Source organism: Bos indicus x Bos taurus, chromosome 2 (assembly GCF_003369695.1).
Source record: "Bos indicus x Bos taurus breed Angus x Brahman F1 hybrid chromosome 2, Bos_hybrid_MaternalHap_v2.0, whole genome shotgun sequence".
Taxonomy (NCBI): Eukaryota; Metazoa; Chordata; class Mammalia; order Artiodactyla; family Bovidae; genus Bos; species Bos indicus x Bos taurus.
Window position 1 is genome coordinate 125,716,469 of NC_040077.1, and position 13,656 is coordinate 125,730,124.

General features: G+C 47.1%; 1 protein-coding gene and 1 non-coding gene across 2 annotated transcripts in view; both read left to right on the top strand.

Annotated features, from left to right (window-relative positions):
- The first annotated feature begins 9,243 nt into the window (after positions 1-9,243).
- On the top strand, positions 9,244-9,315 carry TRNAE-UUC. Its single transcript has one exon. It is a non-coding gene; the product is annotated as a tRNA-Glu (tRNA).
- A 2,554-nt stretch (positions 9,316-11,869) lies between these two features.
- The window catches only part of SLC9A1 (solute carrier family 9 member A1), a 52,099-nt gene continuing 50,312 nt past the window's right edge, over positions 11,870-13,656 (top strand). Inside the window, exon 1 of the mRNA XM_027519325.1 lies at positions 11,870-13,059. Within this exon, the coding sequence (XP_027375126.1) occupies positions 12,708-13,059 (352 nt within the window). The 5' untranslated portion in view covers positions 11,870-12,707. The remainder of the gene's footprint in view (positions 13,060-13,656) is intronic.

Genomic DNA, 13,656 nt, shown 5'->3' on the forward strand with positions numbered 1-13,656 from the left:
AGTCAGTAAGAACCAGAAACAAGCAAACAAGTTGAAACATAAGCAAAGGACAAAGTGGCAATTCCCACAAGAACTCCTGATTGCAGAGGGAAGTGCAAATTAAAGTGAGTAGATACCATAGAGTATGGAAAGAGGGAAATAGTAACTTTACAGTGAAAGAAACATGGGAACACCACCTTAACCAAGTCAAGAAAGGTAATAACATCACCAGTAATCAGGCATGTGGGTAGCATGTGACCTCCAGTAGGGTGTGATGAGAAAGGTAGTTCATCTCTTCCCCCAAATCTATGACCTCTGGAAAGCCATGAATAAAACATCAGATAAGCTCCAATTGAAGGACATTCTGCAAAATGGATTAGGTTTGTGGTTTGTGCAGGTAAAGAATCTGCCTGCAATGCAGGAGACACGCGTTCAATCCCTGGGTTGGGAAGGTCCCCTGGAGAAGGGAAAGGCAACCACTTCAGGATTCTTGCCTGGAGAATTCCACGGACAGAGGAGGTGGGCAAGCTATAGTCCATGGGATCCCTGAGAGTTGGACCTGGCTGAGCAAGTAACACTTGCACTTTCTTCTGCAAAATACCTGACCAGTATTCCTCAGGACTATCAAGGTTATAGGAATAAGGAAAGACTGAGAAATGGTCACAGACCAGAAGAAACTAAAGAAACAGGACAATGTAGTATTCTGGGTGGGATCCTGGAACAGAAAAAGGACATTACTGAAATCTGAATAAAGTCTGGATTTTAGTTAACAGTAATAAGCCAGTGTTGACTTCTTAGATTTGACAAATCTGCCATGGTAATGTAAAATGCTAATATTAGGGGAGATTGACTGGAGGGTATTTGGGAACTCTCTTGACTATCTTTGTAACTTTTCTATAGATCTAAAGATACTGGTGGCTCAGTGGTAAAGAATCCACCTGCAACGCAGGAGATGTTGTTTCGACCCCCGGGTTGGGAAGATTACCTGTAGAAAGAAATGGCAACTCACTCCAGTATTCTTGTGTGGGAAATCTCATGGTTAGAGGAGCCCGGCAGGCTAAGTCCATAGAGTTGCAAAAAAGTCCATGGGATTTTCCAGGCAAGAGTACTGGAGTGGGGTGCCATTGCCTTCTCCGTACCAGCAGACAGGACTTAGCGACTAAACGACAACAACAAAGGTATTCCAAAGTAAAACGTTTATTTAAAAAAATGATGAGATACTGGGACTTCCTTGGTGGTCCAGTGGCTAAGACTCTGCCACCAATGCAGGGAGCCCACATTTGCTCCCTGGTCAGGGAACTAGATCCCACATGTCACAACTAAGAGTTCGTATTGTTGTTGCTGTTGTTTAGTTGCTAAGTTGTTGTTTAGTTGCTAAGTCGTGTTCAACTCTTTTGCAACCCCATGGACTGTAGCCCTGCAGGCTTCTCTGTCCATGGGATTTTCCAGGCAGGAATATTTGAGTGGGTTGTCATTTTTTTTCTCCAGAGGATCTTTCTGACCCAGGGGCCGAACTTATGTCTCCTGCATTGGAAAGGGGATTCTTTACCACTGAGCCACCAGGGAAACCCAGAGAGTTTGTATGCCACAACTAAAGCCCATGCAGGCTGTAACTAAAGACTGTGTATGTGGCAGGGAAGACTGAGGATGCTGTGTGCCACACCTAAGACCTGGCACAGTCAGATAAATAAACATTTTTTTTTGAATGATGAGATATTATTCCTACTCATGAAATTAACAAAGAATAAAAAGTCTGACTCAAAGAAGTATTGAGGAGGATATGGGAAAAATAATTCTCTCATATTTGCAGGTGGAAGGGTCAAAGGTATTGTAGGAAGCAATGTAGTCTAGGAAAGCAGAAAATATACAAACCCTGGAATCCAGAATTCCATTTGGACACCAAGAGATATTTATAAAGGCTTTGATACAAATTGTCCACAATAACATAAAACTGAAACAACTTGAATGTCTATCAACAGGGGGACAGACATACAAATTATATACAGGTTATAAATATGGTGGAATATTTACTACATAGCAGCTAAAAGGAAAGAATGAAATTTCTATATATCAATATGGCTAGATGTTAAAAATGCAATACTGAATGAAAAAGTAAAGGTGAAGAGGGGTGTATGTGGTGTGTGTGTGTGTGTGTGTGTGTGTGCTCAGTTGTGTCCGGCTCTTTGCGACCCCATGGATTGTAGCGAGCTCCTCTGTCCATGGAATTTTCCAGGCAAGAATACTGGGTTGCCATTTTCTTCTCCAGGGAATCTTCCTGATCCAGGGATAGGACCTGTGTCTCTTACATCTACCTGCATTGGCAGACGTGTTCTTTACCATTAGCACCGCGTGGGAAGCCCAGCATTTACTATCCTATAAATGTTGTGACACAGGCTCTGTTATTAACCCCAACATACTGATGACAACACCAAGCGGCAATGGAGTTCAGTAACTTGTCTTGGGTACCACACTTGGACAGTGGTAGAGACAGCAACCACATCCTGGAAGCCTGGCTTCAAGTCTGTCCTACCAACCATTATACTCTCTGCCTCGAATTCCCCCTCCTCATGCAGCTCCATTCTAGGGAAGGTAAGTAAGTTAGACAGTGAACGAGCTGTGGAGAAAAACAAAGAAGGGAAGGGAAAAGGGAGTATTACCCTTCAAAGAGGGAGTGTGGGGGTCATGGATGGCCTCACTGAGAGATAACATCTGAGCAAAGACTCTAAGGAAGTGAAAGAGGAAACCATGCCTGTATCTGGGGGTACCCGCATTTCAGCCTTGACAACAAGATCACAGGCTCTGGGGAGTGGTAAACCTGGAGTGTTTGAAAAATAAATAGCAAGGAAGCCAGGGTCACTAAAGCAGAGGGAATAAAGAAATGAGAATAAAAGAAATGAGCCCAGAGAGAGATGGAGGCTAGATTGGGTGGGGCCTTATCCGTCATGAGGACCTTGGAGGGGTCTGAGCAGGGGGTGACAATATCTGACTTGGGCTTAAGAGGGATCCCTCTTTGTTGAGGTGAGATTGCTCAGAGGTTCGGGTGGTAGCTTGCATTGGAGTGGTAGCAGTGGGTGGTGGTAAGAAGTGATTGGATTTTGGATATATTTTGAAGATCAAGTTGACGGTATTTGATGAGGATTGACATGACAGAGGGAAAGGAGTCAAGGATGACTCAGGTTTTTGGCCTACGTAAATGGGAAGACAGAGCGATTGTTTCCTGAATGGAGAAGACAATAGGAGAAGCAGATTTGAGGAGGGGGTGGGAAGGCCTGGAGTTTCGTTTTGGACATGCTGAGTTTGAGATTTCTACTGGACAACCAGGTGGACACGTTGAGCGTTCAGTTGGACATAATAGTCTGGAGTTTTGAGCAGAGGAGATAAAAATCTATGCCTCATCTGCATATAGATTTTATTTGAAACCACAAGAAAGGATGAGATCATCCAAGAAATGAATATAGATATAGAGCAGTGAAAATGTGAGAACTGAACCCTGGCGCCCCAGCATTCAGAGTTTGCAGCTGAGGAGGAGGAAAGGGAGAAGGGGGAGAATTCAGCAACAGGAAACTGAGAAGGAACAGCCAGAGAGGCGGGAGGAAAACCAGGAGAAAAGCCAGGAGAGGGAGCCAGCCAGTTGAGGAGAGAGAGCCAGCTAGTTGAAGAAAGCGTTCCAAGAAGGATCAAGTGATCAAATGTGTTGAAGGCTGCCGATAGGGAAAGAAAGATGAGGATTGAGAAATGACCATTTGATCAAGCATCATGGAGGTGCTGGGTGGCAGAATGTGCCATCCTCAAATATGCCACTTTGGCACAAGGATTGTTTTGAGCTAAAGGCAATTGAGAAGAAGCAGATAGAAGAAAGGCTCTCTGCCCTATACCCTCATTTGCATAAAAGCAGGACACACATTCATAAAGTTGTCCCAACTCCTGTCTCTACCAGGAGGGACAGAAAATCATCAGAAACAAGTTTTACTGACTATCCTTTATCTACCATCATTTTCTTTGATTTGCCTTTCCACAATTTGCTGCCCCTAGTGAAAGTGAAAGTTGCTCAGTTGTGTCCGACTCTTTGCGACCCCATGGACTATACAGTCCATGGAATTCTCCAGGCCAGAATACTGCAGTGGGTAGCCTTTCCCTTCTCCATGGGATCTTCCCAACCCAGAGATCGAACCCCAGTTTCCCGCATTGCAGGCAGATTCTTTACCTGCCCCTAGAGTCAGATCTTTTTCTTTCTCTTGTCATATCTCTAAAAATTTCATTCTTTTGCTAAGATGTTATATCAGCCCAAGCTCTAACTAAATCTTTGAGTTATTCATCTCTGGGTATATGCTGCACATGTTTATGAACTTCTATTTGCTTTTCTCTTGTTAGTCTGTCTTTGGACAGTCTAATTTATGCAGCCCCAGCTGCATGGGTATAGGAAGAGATCTGGGGGCAGAAGAAGAGACTTTTCTTGTCCTACAGTGGTCATTAGTGACATTGACAAGAGTGGCTTTAGGTGAGTATGTAGAGGTTAAAATCTAATTGGATCAGATTTGAGAGTCAGAGAGAAGGGAAATGATACAGGCAGTACAGATAATTCTCTCAAGTGTTTGACCACAGCTGGAAGGAAGTGTGGGTGAACAGCAGTGTGTTAAAGTGTCAAAATAGTGCATCACATTCATGATAAAGTTTCCTGTCATTGGTAGAGGTTGATGTACATTAACTGTGTTTTATTTTTCCAAGTGTCCTGTGGGGTCTTAGTTCCCCTACCAGGGATCAAACCCATACCCTTTGCATTGGAAGCACTGAGATTTAATCACCAGGAACTCCTACATTACATTCTTTTTTTTTTACTTATTCATTTATTTGGTTATGCCCGTTGTGGCATGTGGGGTCTTTTAATTGTGGCATGTGGGATCTAGTTTCCTGAGCAAGGATGGAACCTGGGCCCTGTGCACTGGGAGCATAGTTTTAGCCACTGGACCACCAGGGAAGTCCCCCATATTACATTCTTATAATATAACCTTGTCTATAACCTTGTCAGTGAAGGTTCAAAGAGACTTTAAAATCTGATGAAATAATACAGATATATCTTTTAAAAAATGAAGGCAAACGGAACAAACTGTAACACCCAATAATTCAGAAAGGTGAACATTTTGATGTTTGCTATATTATCTTTACACTTTCAAATTTCCAAGGAATCTTAACCACAGGACCGCCAGGAAAGTCCCCCTTAAAGATAATTAGAAGGGACTTCCCTGGTGGCTCAGATGGTAAAGAATCTGCCTGCCAATGCAGGAGACCCAGGTTTGATTCCTGAGTCAAGACGATCCCCTGGAGGAGGGCATGGCAACTCACTCCAGCATTCTTGCCTGGAGAATTGCATGGACAGAGGAGCCTGGCAGGCTACAGTCACTGGAGTTGCAAAGAATCGGACACGACTGAGCAACTAACACACACACACTCCTCGGTGGTCCAGTGGTTAAGAATCCACCTGCCAATGAGGGCACATGGCTTTGATCCCTGGTCTGGGAAGATTCCACATGCTGCAGAGCAACTAAGCCCGTGTGCCACAGCTACTGAAGCCCGCGTGCCTGGAGCCCATGCTTTGGCAACAAGAGAAGCCACCGCAATAGAAGCCCGCGCACTGCAAACAGAGAATAGCCCCCGGCTCACCACAACTAGACAAAGCCTACGTGCAGCCACAAAAACCCTCTGCAGTCCAACGTATAAATTAATTAACTACAATATATAAATAATTAGAGCAGGGAAAAATGTTTGTGGGCCTGAAGGTGTGAAGGCCTTTGAGTGCCATGTCAAGAATGCGGTGGGGGGAGGGGCATGGCTCAGAACGTTCTCCCTGAAAACTCTGGAGGGTGTGGGAACAATAAAAAATGTCCTTTACCCATTCAGGCTAGAGTTTTCTGAAGTGTGGACAGGACCACCTGCATCAAAATCTTCCCAGGGCTCATAAAATTCAAACCCTGGGCCTTTCTCCTCTGGCTTACTAAATCCTAACGTCTCCAGCAAGGCTAAGCAATCTGTACCTGAGAAGGTGGAGTGGTAGCAAGTTCAGGGAAAGGTTGGGGCTGTGATTAGTACCTGTGGAGATGGAAGTGCCCATAGGACTTCTGGTCTGTGAGTGGATATGAGAGTCTCAGGTTCACCGATGGGTGTTAACCAGATTCATTGTCCAGTCTCCCACAGCAGGAAGCACAAGGACTTGCACATAGTAGGTGCTAAAAGTTTATTGAGTGAATTAAGAATTTAGCTTAAGGGACTGCCCTGGTGGTCCAGTAGCTAAGACTTTGAGCTCCCAATGCAGGGAGCCTGGGTTTAATCCCTGGTCCAGGAACTAGATCCCACATGCTACAATTAAAGATCTCATGTCCCGCAACTAAGACCTGGAGTGGTCAAATAAATAAATAAATATCTGAAGAAAAGAATTTAGCTTCAAAGCCAATCACTCAGTCACAAATTCTACCTTCTTACCAGTAACTCTCTCCTGGTTGCCTAGCATGCAACGTATCTTCATGGTGGCCAACAGCCCAAAGAAGTTGGAAAAACTTGGACTTCAGAGTCAGACAGACTTGAATTCACACCTGGTTCCCCTTATTCCCAGCTCTGTGGCCACAAGTGAGTCTCCCCTTGGAACTTGGTTTTCTCAGGTGCAAATAATGTCATTCGCTCATTCATTCATTCAGTCTCTTTTGCCCTCCTGGAGTTTGCAACCTAAGGAGGTAATGGTAGTAAACAACAAATATAGTAAGTAGGTTTATTATACCATATGTGAGTGAAAATTGCTATGGAAAAAAAAAAAAGCAGCAGAGTGAGGGCTGGGCCTGACTGGGAGTGGCAGCAGTGATCAGGCTGGGGAAACGTCATTATTAGTTAGCATTATCATGTAGTAGGTCACGTTGACTCAGACAGTAAAAAATCCACCTGCCATGGAGACCCAGGTTCGATCCCTGGGTTGGGAAGATTTCCTGGAGAAGAGGATGGCAACTCAGTCCAGTATTTTTGCCTGGAGAATTCCAAGGACAGAGGAGCCTGGCGGGCTAAGTCCATGGGCTGGGAAGGAATCAGACGTGACTGAGTGACTAACACATTTGCAGGCCACACTGAGGAGGATTTGCAGAAGTGATGGGATGTGGAGGGTTTTGTGGAGGGATGTGATGGGGTGGACCAAGTGGATAGCTAGAGAAGAGTATTCCAGGCAGAAGGGACAGCAAGCACTAAGGCACTGACAGAAGCGTGCTTGGCACTGTGTGAGAAATAGCAAGGAGGCCGCGTGGTTGGAGTGGAGTCCGTGATGGAAGAAGAGGGCCTTGCAGGGCTGTGATGTCAAATAACAAAGCAAAGAAGGAGGTGAAGTCAGTTACTGAGTACCAACAATATGCAAGAAACTGAGCTTTGTGTATTAATATATCAGCTACTTAATATTTGCACTAACCTTCAAGGCATATATTCAGTCCTCACCCGCCTTTTATATACATGAATAAACTGAGTGACAGAGACAAAACCTTACTTCCTCATGATGCACAGCTAGTAAGTGGCTCAGAGGATCTTTTCCAAGTATGACACGTTGTTTGCTACTTATCTGTCATAGCTATAGCAATTCCACAAAATCCCCACTACTCAAAATTTATTTGGCTTTGCTGGATCTTAATTTGGGCACGTGGGATCTTAGTTCCTGGATCAGGGATTGACCCTATGTCCCCTAGGGTCAAGGTAGACTGGACAACCAGAAGGGGGATTTGCATAAAGGCTTGAGGGATGTGATGGAGTAGGCCCAAGTTCCCATTACTTTTACCAAAATGATTGAAGGAGGAGCACAGAGGGACAGACATGGCCTAAACAAGGGGAGATGCTGCCCAGGGCCAGGCATCTAGAGATGGTTCTGGATCTGCAGGAGAGGAGTCTGCAGAGACACAGCCCCTGTGAGTCAAGAGAACGTGTAACAGTAACACAATAGGACTTGCCAAAATGGGGTTACAAGTATTGCAGCATATATTAACTGATGACCTTTAACAAGATAGACTTCCTTGGTGCTCAGACAGTAAGGAGTCTGTCTGCAATGCGGGAGACCTGAGTTTGATCCCTGGGTTGGGAAGATCCCCTGGAGAAAGAAATGGCAACACACTCCAGTGTTCTTGCCTGGAAAATCTCATGGACAGAGAAGCCTGGCAGGCTACAGTTCGTGGGGTCACAAAGGGTCAAACACAACTGAGCAGCTTCACTTTCTTTCTTTCTTTTAACAAGATCATGCTTTTAACATGCAGAATACACAATATAATTTATCTAAAATTATTAAATTCAAAACATAATTTTAAGAAATTATTAAACTCATAGCATGCCACAGGGGTTGTGGTCTGATGATCAGTTTCTCAGATGTGAGGGATTTTTTTCTAGCCAGCATTTCTGTGTCTGAATGTGGCCCTAACACCAAAAGTCTACATTTGAGGCCCTCAGTGCATGTAAATGAAGATACAGACGGTAAATATAAGTGGTACTGCTGTGTGCTGCCCCGAGTTCCACATGTACATTGGCTAAGATCTTATAACAGCCCCATGAGACTGGCATTGTTGTTGCCCGCACGTGATGGAGGAAGAAACTGTGAAACAGGGAGGTCGACTGACTTACCCAAGGTCTTCTAACTACAGAGTGGTGATGTGGGGATCTGAACCTAGACTCTGGCTAGACTCTTTTTTTTTTTTTATGATTTATGTATTTTATTTTTGCCCGTGCTGGGTCTTGGTTGCTGTTCTCCGGCTTTCTCTAGTTGTGGCGAGCAGGGGCTACTCGTCATTGCTGTGCATGGGCTCCTCACTGTGGTGGCTTCTCTTGTTGCAGAGCATAGAGTCTAGGCCTACGAGCTTCAGTAGCTGTGGCACAAGGGCTTAGTTGCCCCTCGGCATGTAGGATCTTTCCAGACCAGGCTTGGAACTGGTGTCCCCTGCACTGGCAGGCAGATTTTAACCACCAGAGCACCAGGGAAGCCCACAGTCTGGCTAGATTCGTAAACTTAACTTTTCTGTTCTACTGCGTGGTCCAGGCTGGGCCTTGGTTGTCCCAGGTGGTTTTTCCCAAGGGCTCTTTCTTGGCACTGCCATGTTGGTGCAACCTTCTCCAGGCTGCAGAGGATCTCAGGGCTGGTATTTCCTGGTCCTCACGGGATCTGCTACTTCCCAGGCTGGTACCCAAGGACTGACTGAAGACTGGAGTGATGAGTCAGAGAGTGAGGAGGGAATGTTGCCCTCAAGACTGGAAAGAACTGGGAGCTCCCTGATGGTCTAGTGGTTAGGATTCGGCACTTTCACTGTCGCAGCCCAGGTTCAAGCCCTGGTCAGGGAACTGAGATCCTGCAAGCTGTGTGGCATGGGGAAAAAAAAGCTGGAAAGGTCTCAGGGTTCCCTCTCCATGTCACCTGCATAAAGTCCCTCCACTAACCCCACATTTGCCCTTCTTTTTGCTGTATTGAACCTGTGGTGTTTTGCAAGAGCTCTGGATTAAGATGTAAGAAAACTAACTTAAATCCTGGATCTATTATCTAACAGCTGTGTTATCTTCGCCAAATGGCTTTATGTTTAAATCTTCACTTTTTCTCCATCTGTAAAATGGAAATGCGAGTAATGGCTACCGTTGAGCAACAGGACTCGGTACACTGATAAACCTGGAAAACTTGGGTGTAAACTGTTTAGGACTGAACCGTTGTGAGGCATAATGCCATCATTCTCATTCTTGCCCCACACGCTTTTCTTCTCTTCGGTTATTTCCATTATAGCTGATGTTATCCTTTCATCTGCTGTCAGGTGACACAAGGCCCTTGGCTTTCTCTGAAGGCTCTTCTGGGCTCTTCTGTCATCTAGCAAGTAGCTGGACCTGTGCCAGGAGAATGTGAAGTGCAGAGAATCGGTTTAACGTTGGCACCTTCAGTCACAATCACATCACCCTCGTATCATTGGAATATACCTCCTTGTGAAAGGAGAGCATATCTTATGAAAAGTGCACAGATCATGAGCACTCGGTGGGTTATCACAGTATAACCTTTGTATCCACCACCCAAGAAAGAAAGGGAACAGTGTCAGCCCCTAGAAGCCCTTGTTGTACCTACTTTGTGCCCCCTCCCAATCACTGCCGCCTCCTTCCTCCCCATTATGTCTGTGTTGCCAAAGCCTAACATGAATCCTTGTCAAGAAGCCCATAAGCAGTTGCTAAACTGAACCGAGCCCCTTTGAAATCATTTTGTGATCTCAAGGTAATCACTTCAACTTCCTTGGCCTTGATTTACTCTTCTGAAAAACAGGGTTGGCATTTCAGTATTTTCAATAGTTTTCAATCCTAGCTGTACACTAGAATCACCTGGGGAATCTTTTGAAAAACTGTCCACCGCTCTTGGGCTCTGGCTACGAACCTCTGAAGGTCCCAGGCAGTGGTAGTTTTTCATAGCTTTCCAAGGATTCCAGTGTACAAGAATGATCACTTGAATCTTACCAATTCCAATCAATACACAATCACATATACATTCAAATCTCAGTTCCACCCCTGCCGTGGGTTGAATTGTGTCCTCTGCAAAGATGTTGTTTCTAACCCTGAGCACCTGCGAATATGGACTTATTTGAAAACAGGGTTATTGAAGATGAGCAAACTAAGATGAAGTCGTTAGTGTGTGTGTGTGTGTGTGTGTGTGTGTGTGTTAGTCACTCAATTGTGTTCGACTGTTTTGTAGCCCGCCAGGCTCCTCTGTCCATGGTATTCTCCAGGCAAGAATATTAGAGTGGGTAGCCATGCCCTTCTCCAGGGGGTTTTCCCAACCCAGGGATCGACCTGGGGGCTTCTACATTGCAGGCAGATTCTTTACCATCTGAGCCACCAGGGAAGCCCAATAGGTCTTTAGGGTGGGTCCCTAATCCAGTGTGACAGGAACCCTTGTAAAAAGAGGAAATCCTGGACCCAGAGACAGAGGCCCAGGGAGATCACCAAGTGAAGATTGGCGTTACCATGGAGCATCAAAGATTGCTGCAAACCACCAGAAGCTAGGAGAGAGACCTGGAAGAGATTCTTCCTCAGAACCCTCAGAAGTCCTCTGCTGACCCCTTGACTTCAGACTCTAAACTCCAGTATATGAGACAATAAGTTTCTATTCTTTAAGCCACTCAGTTTGTGGAACTTTGTTACAGCGGTCCTAGAAAATCAACATAACTATTTTCATACTAGCCAAGGAACTCTCTTGACCTGTTTCTTCATCTGCAAAGCTGGAGGCATAATCATGGTTTCACATCCTGGGCTCCATTCTAAACACTTCGCATAGATTATCTCATTTAGTCATCACATATACTTTACTACTGACTTCCCTGGTAGCTCAGTTGGTAAAGACTCTGTCTGTAGTGTGGGAGACCAGGGCTCGATCCCTGGGTTGGGAAGATCCTCTGGAGAAGGAAATGGCAACCGACTACAGTATCCTTGCCTGGAAAATCCCATGGACAGAGGAGCCTGGTGGGCTGCAGTCCATGGAGTTGTGAAGAGTCGGGCACGACTAAACCACTAACACAACATACTTTACTACAACAGGTATAGGTACTCCTGTTATCTTCACTTTTTCAGATGAGATAGCTGTGGAACAGAGGTTAAGTAATTTGCTCAAGGTCACATGGTAACTAAATGTCTAAGACAATAAAACATCATTCACGTTTCCTGGGAAGTCTCCATGAGACTGCGAAGGTGGATGTGAACAGCGCTTTGTAATTAGCAGAGCATTTTACCCTTTTTAAAGTTAGAATCTCTGTAGATGCTGGACTTTGGCTATCTCTGACTCTTCCCTTCTCTTTCGACGCGATACTTTCTTTCCTCGGCGACAGGGGTCGCTGCATCGCGCGGGCACTGACAGGTCCTTCTAGCCCGCAGCGCCGGCTGCTCGCTGGTGCCTATAAGTGGCAGTACAGCGCTCAGTAGACAGCAGTCAGCCGCCGCCGGTGCCAGGGCCGGGGCTGCAACTGGAAGCGGAGCTGGATGCGGAGAAACTGAAGCTGGGCCGGGGCGCAGCGCAGCACCGCGCCGGGGCCGCAAGGAGGGGCGTTTCGCTGCTGGCCCACCTCGAGCCGCCCCCAGCCCGCGCCAAGGCGCCCTTTCTCCAGGCCGCCTGCCTCCGCCTTCCGCCTCCCTCCATTTCCCCGGAATCTCAGCCCGGCGCGCCTGCACCCGGGTTCTTCTTTGGGTGGGGAAGCTCCCGGCCGCTCTCTGGTTTCACTCCTTCCTCGCAGCCTGGGCTCTCAGCTCCCTTTCTTCTTTTCCTGGACTGGGTCCCACCCCCTTCGATCCCCTTCTTTTAGCTCAGGCTCTCTGCTCCTTCCCTTAGCAAGAGTCCCAGCAGCTCAGCCACTTTTCTCAGCAGAGGGTCCCCGCCTTCCCTTTTCCTTGCCTGGGGTACCCCCCATTCTATTCCTTCCTCTGTCCCTAGGGTGCCGCCTCTCCCCTCCCCCACCCTCTTTCCCAGGCCTGGAGTTCCAAACCTTTTGGTCTCTTCTTATGGTCCTAAATAGGTCCTGGTCCCTCTTCCCCAGTTTGGCGTTCTAGATCAGGAACCCAGCCTTCTTTCCACCTCCAGAGGACTGCTTCCACAAAAACACATCTCTCAAACATGAACTTTGTCTAGAGTCTCTCCTGCCCCCTCCTGCTGACCCTTGCTACCTATGTCCCAGGTCTTACTCTCATTTTGCTAAGGGTCGGGGGGGTGGGTAAGCAGCGGGATGCTTCTGTGGCCTGGCGCCAGTGGCCTCCCTCCGCCTCGAATCTTCCCTTCCTTGCTTGTGGTGGTAGCCTTGGTGGGGCTGCTACCCGTTCTCAGAAGCTATGGCCTCCAGATCAGCCCTACCGCCAGCACCATCAGAGGCTCAGAGCCGCCCCGGGAACGCTCAATTGGGGATGTCACCACCGCCCCACCGGAGCTCGCCCCCGAGAGCCGCCCTGTTAACCATTCCTTCGCTGAACATAGCCCAAAGGCTCGAAAGGCCTTTCCAGTCCTGGGCATCGACTACCAACACGTGCGCATACCCTTCGAAATCGCCCTCTGGATCCTACTGGCCTGCCTCATGAAGATAGGTAAGTCCACCTCGCCCCCGATGCTTCTGCTGTCACCTAACTGATGAGCCTGTTGCCCATCCTTACCACTTGAAGCTGCCCAGGAATGAGGGTCTGGACTGCTCCTGTATAGTAGGCAGCCTCCATCCGGCCATCCTGATGCTTCTCAAACTTGAGCTCTGCGGCCTCCTCACATGGGAGCAGGGTATTGTTCACGGGAGAGAGCAGGACTGGAGGGTGCTTCTGGTCCTAGGTACTTTCAGCGAGGCTTCCAGGCCTGGCAGGTCTCCTCTGGAGCCAGGTGCCCAGCTGTGTGTGTGTGTGAGACAGGCGTGTCTTCAGCAAGTGACACAGTCTGCTCTGTCACCAGCCACCATTGTAATTACATGCTTCATGGAAGGCTGTTTCAGGACGGAGGATCTTTCTACTTGGTTTGCCTAAGGAGTTTGAGTAGAGTGGGCAACGTGTGTGCTGGAGACTTACAGGTGTGGTGGAAGATGAGGCATCACTGTATTCTCACCTTCCTTCCTTCATCCCGGGAGTGTTATCCGTCAGCTCTGCCTGCCCAGGCTGGTCAGGAGCCCCTGAGTCAGTTTCCTGCCCGGGAATGCCATTCTT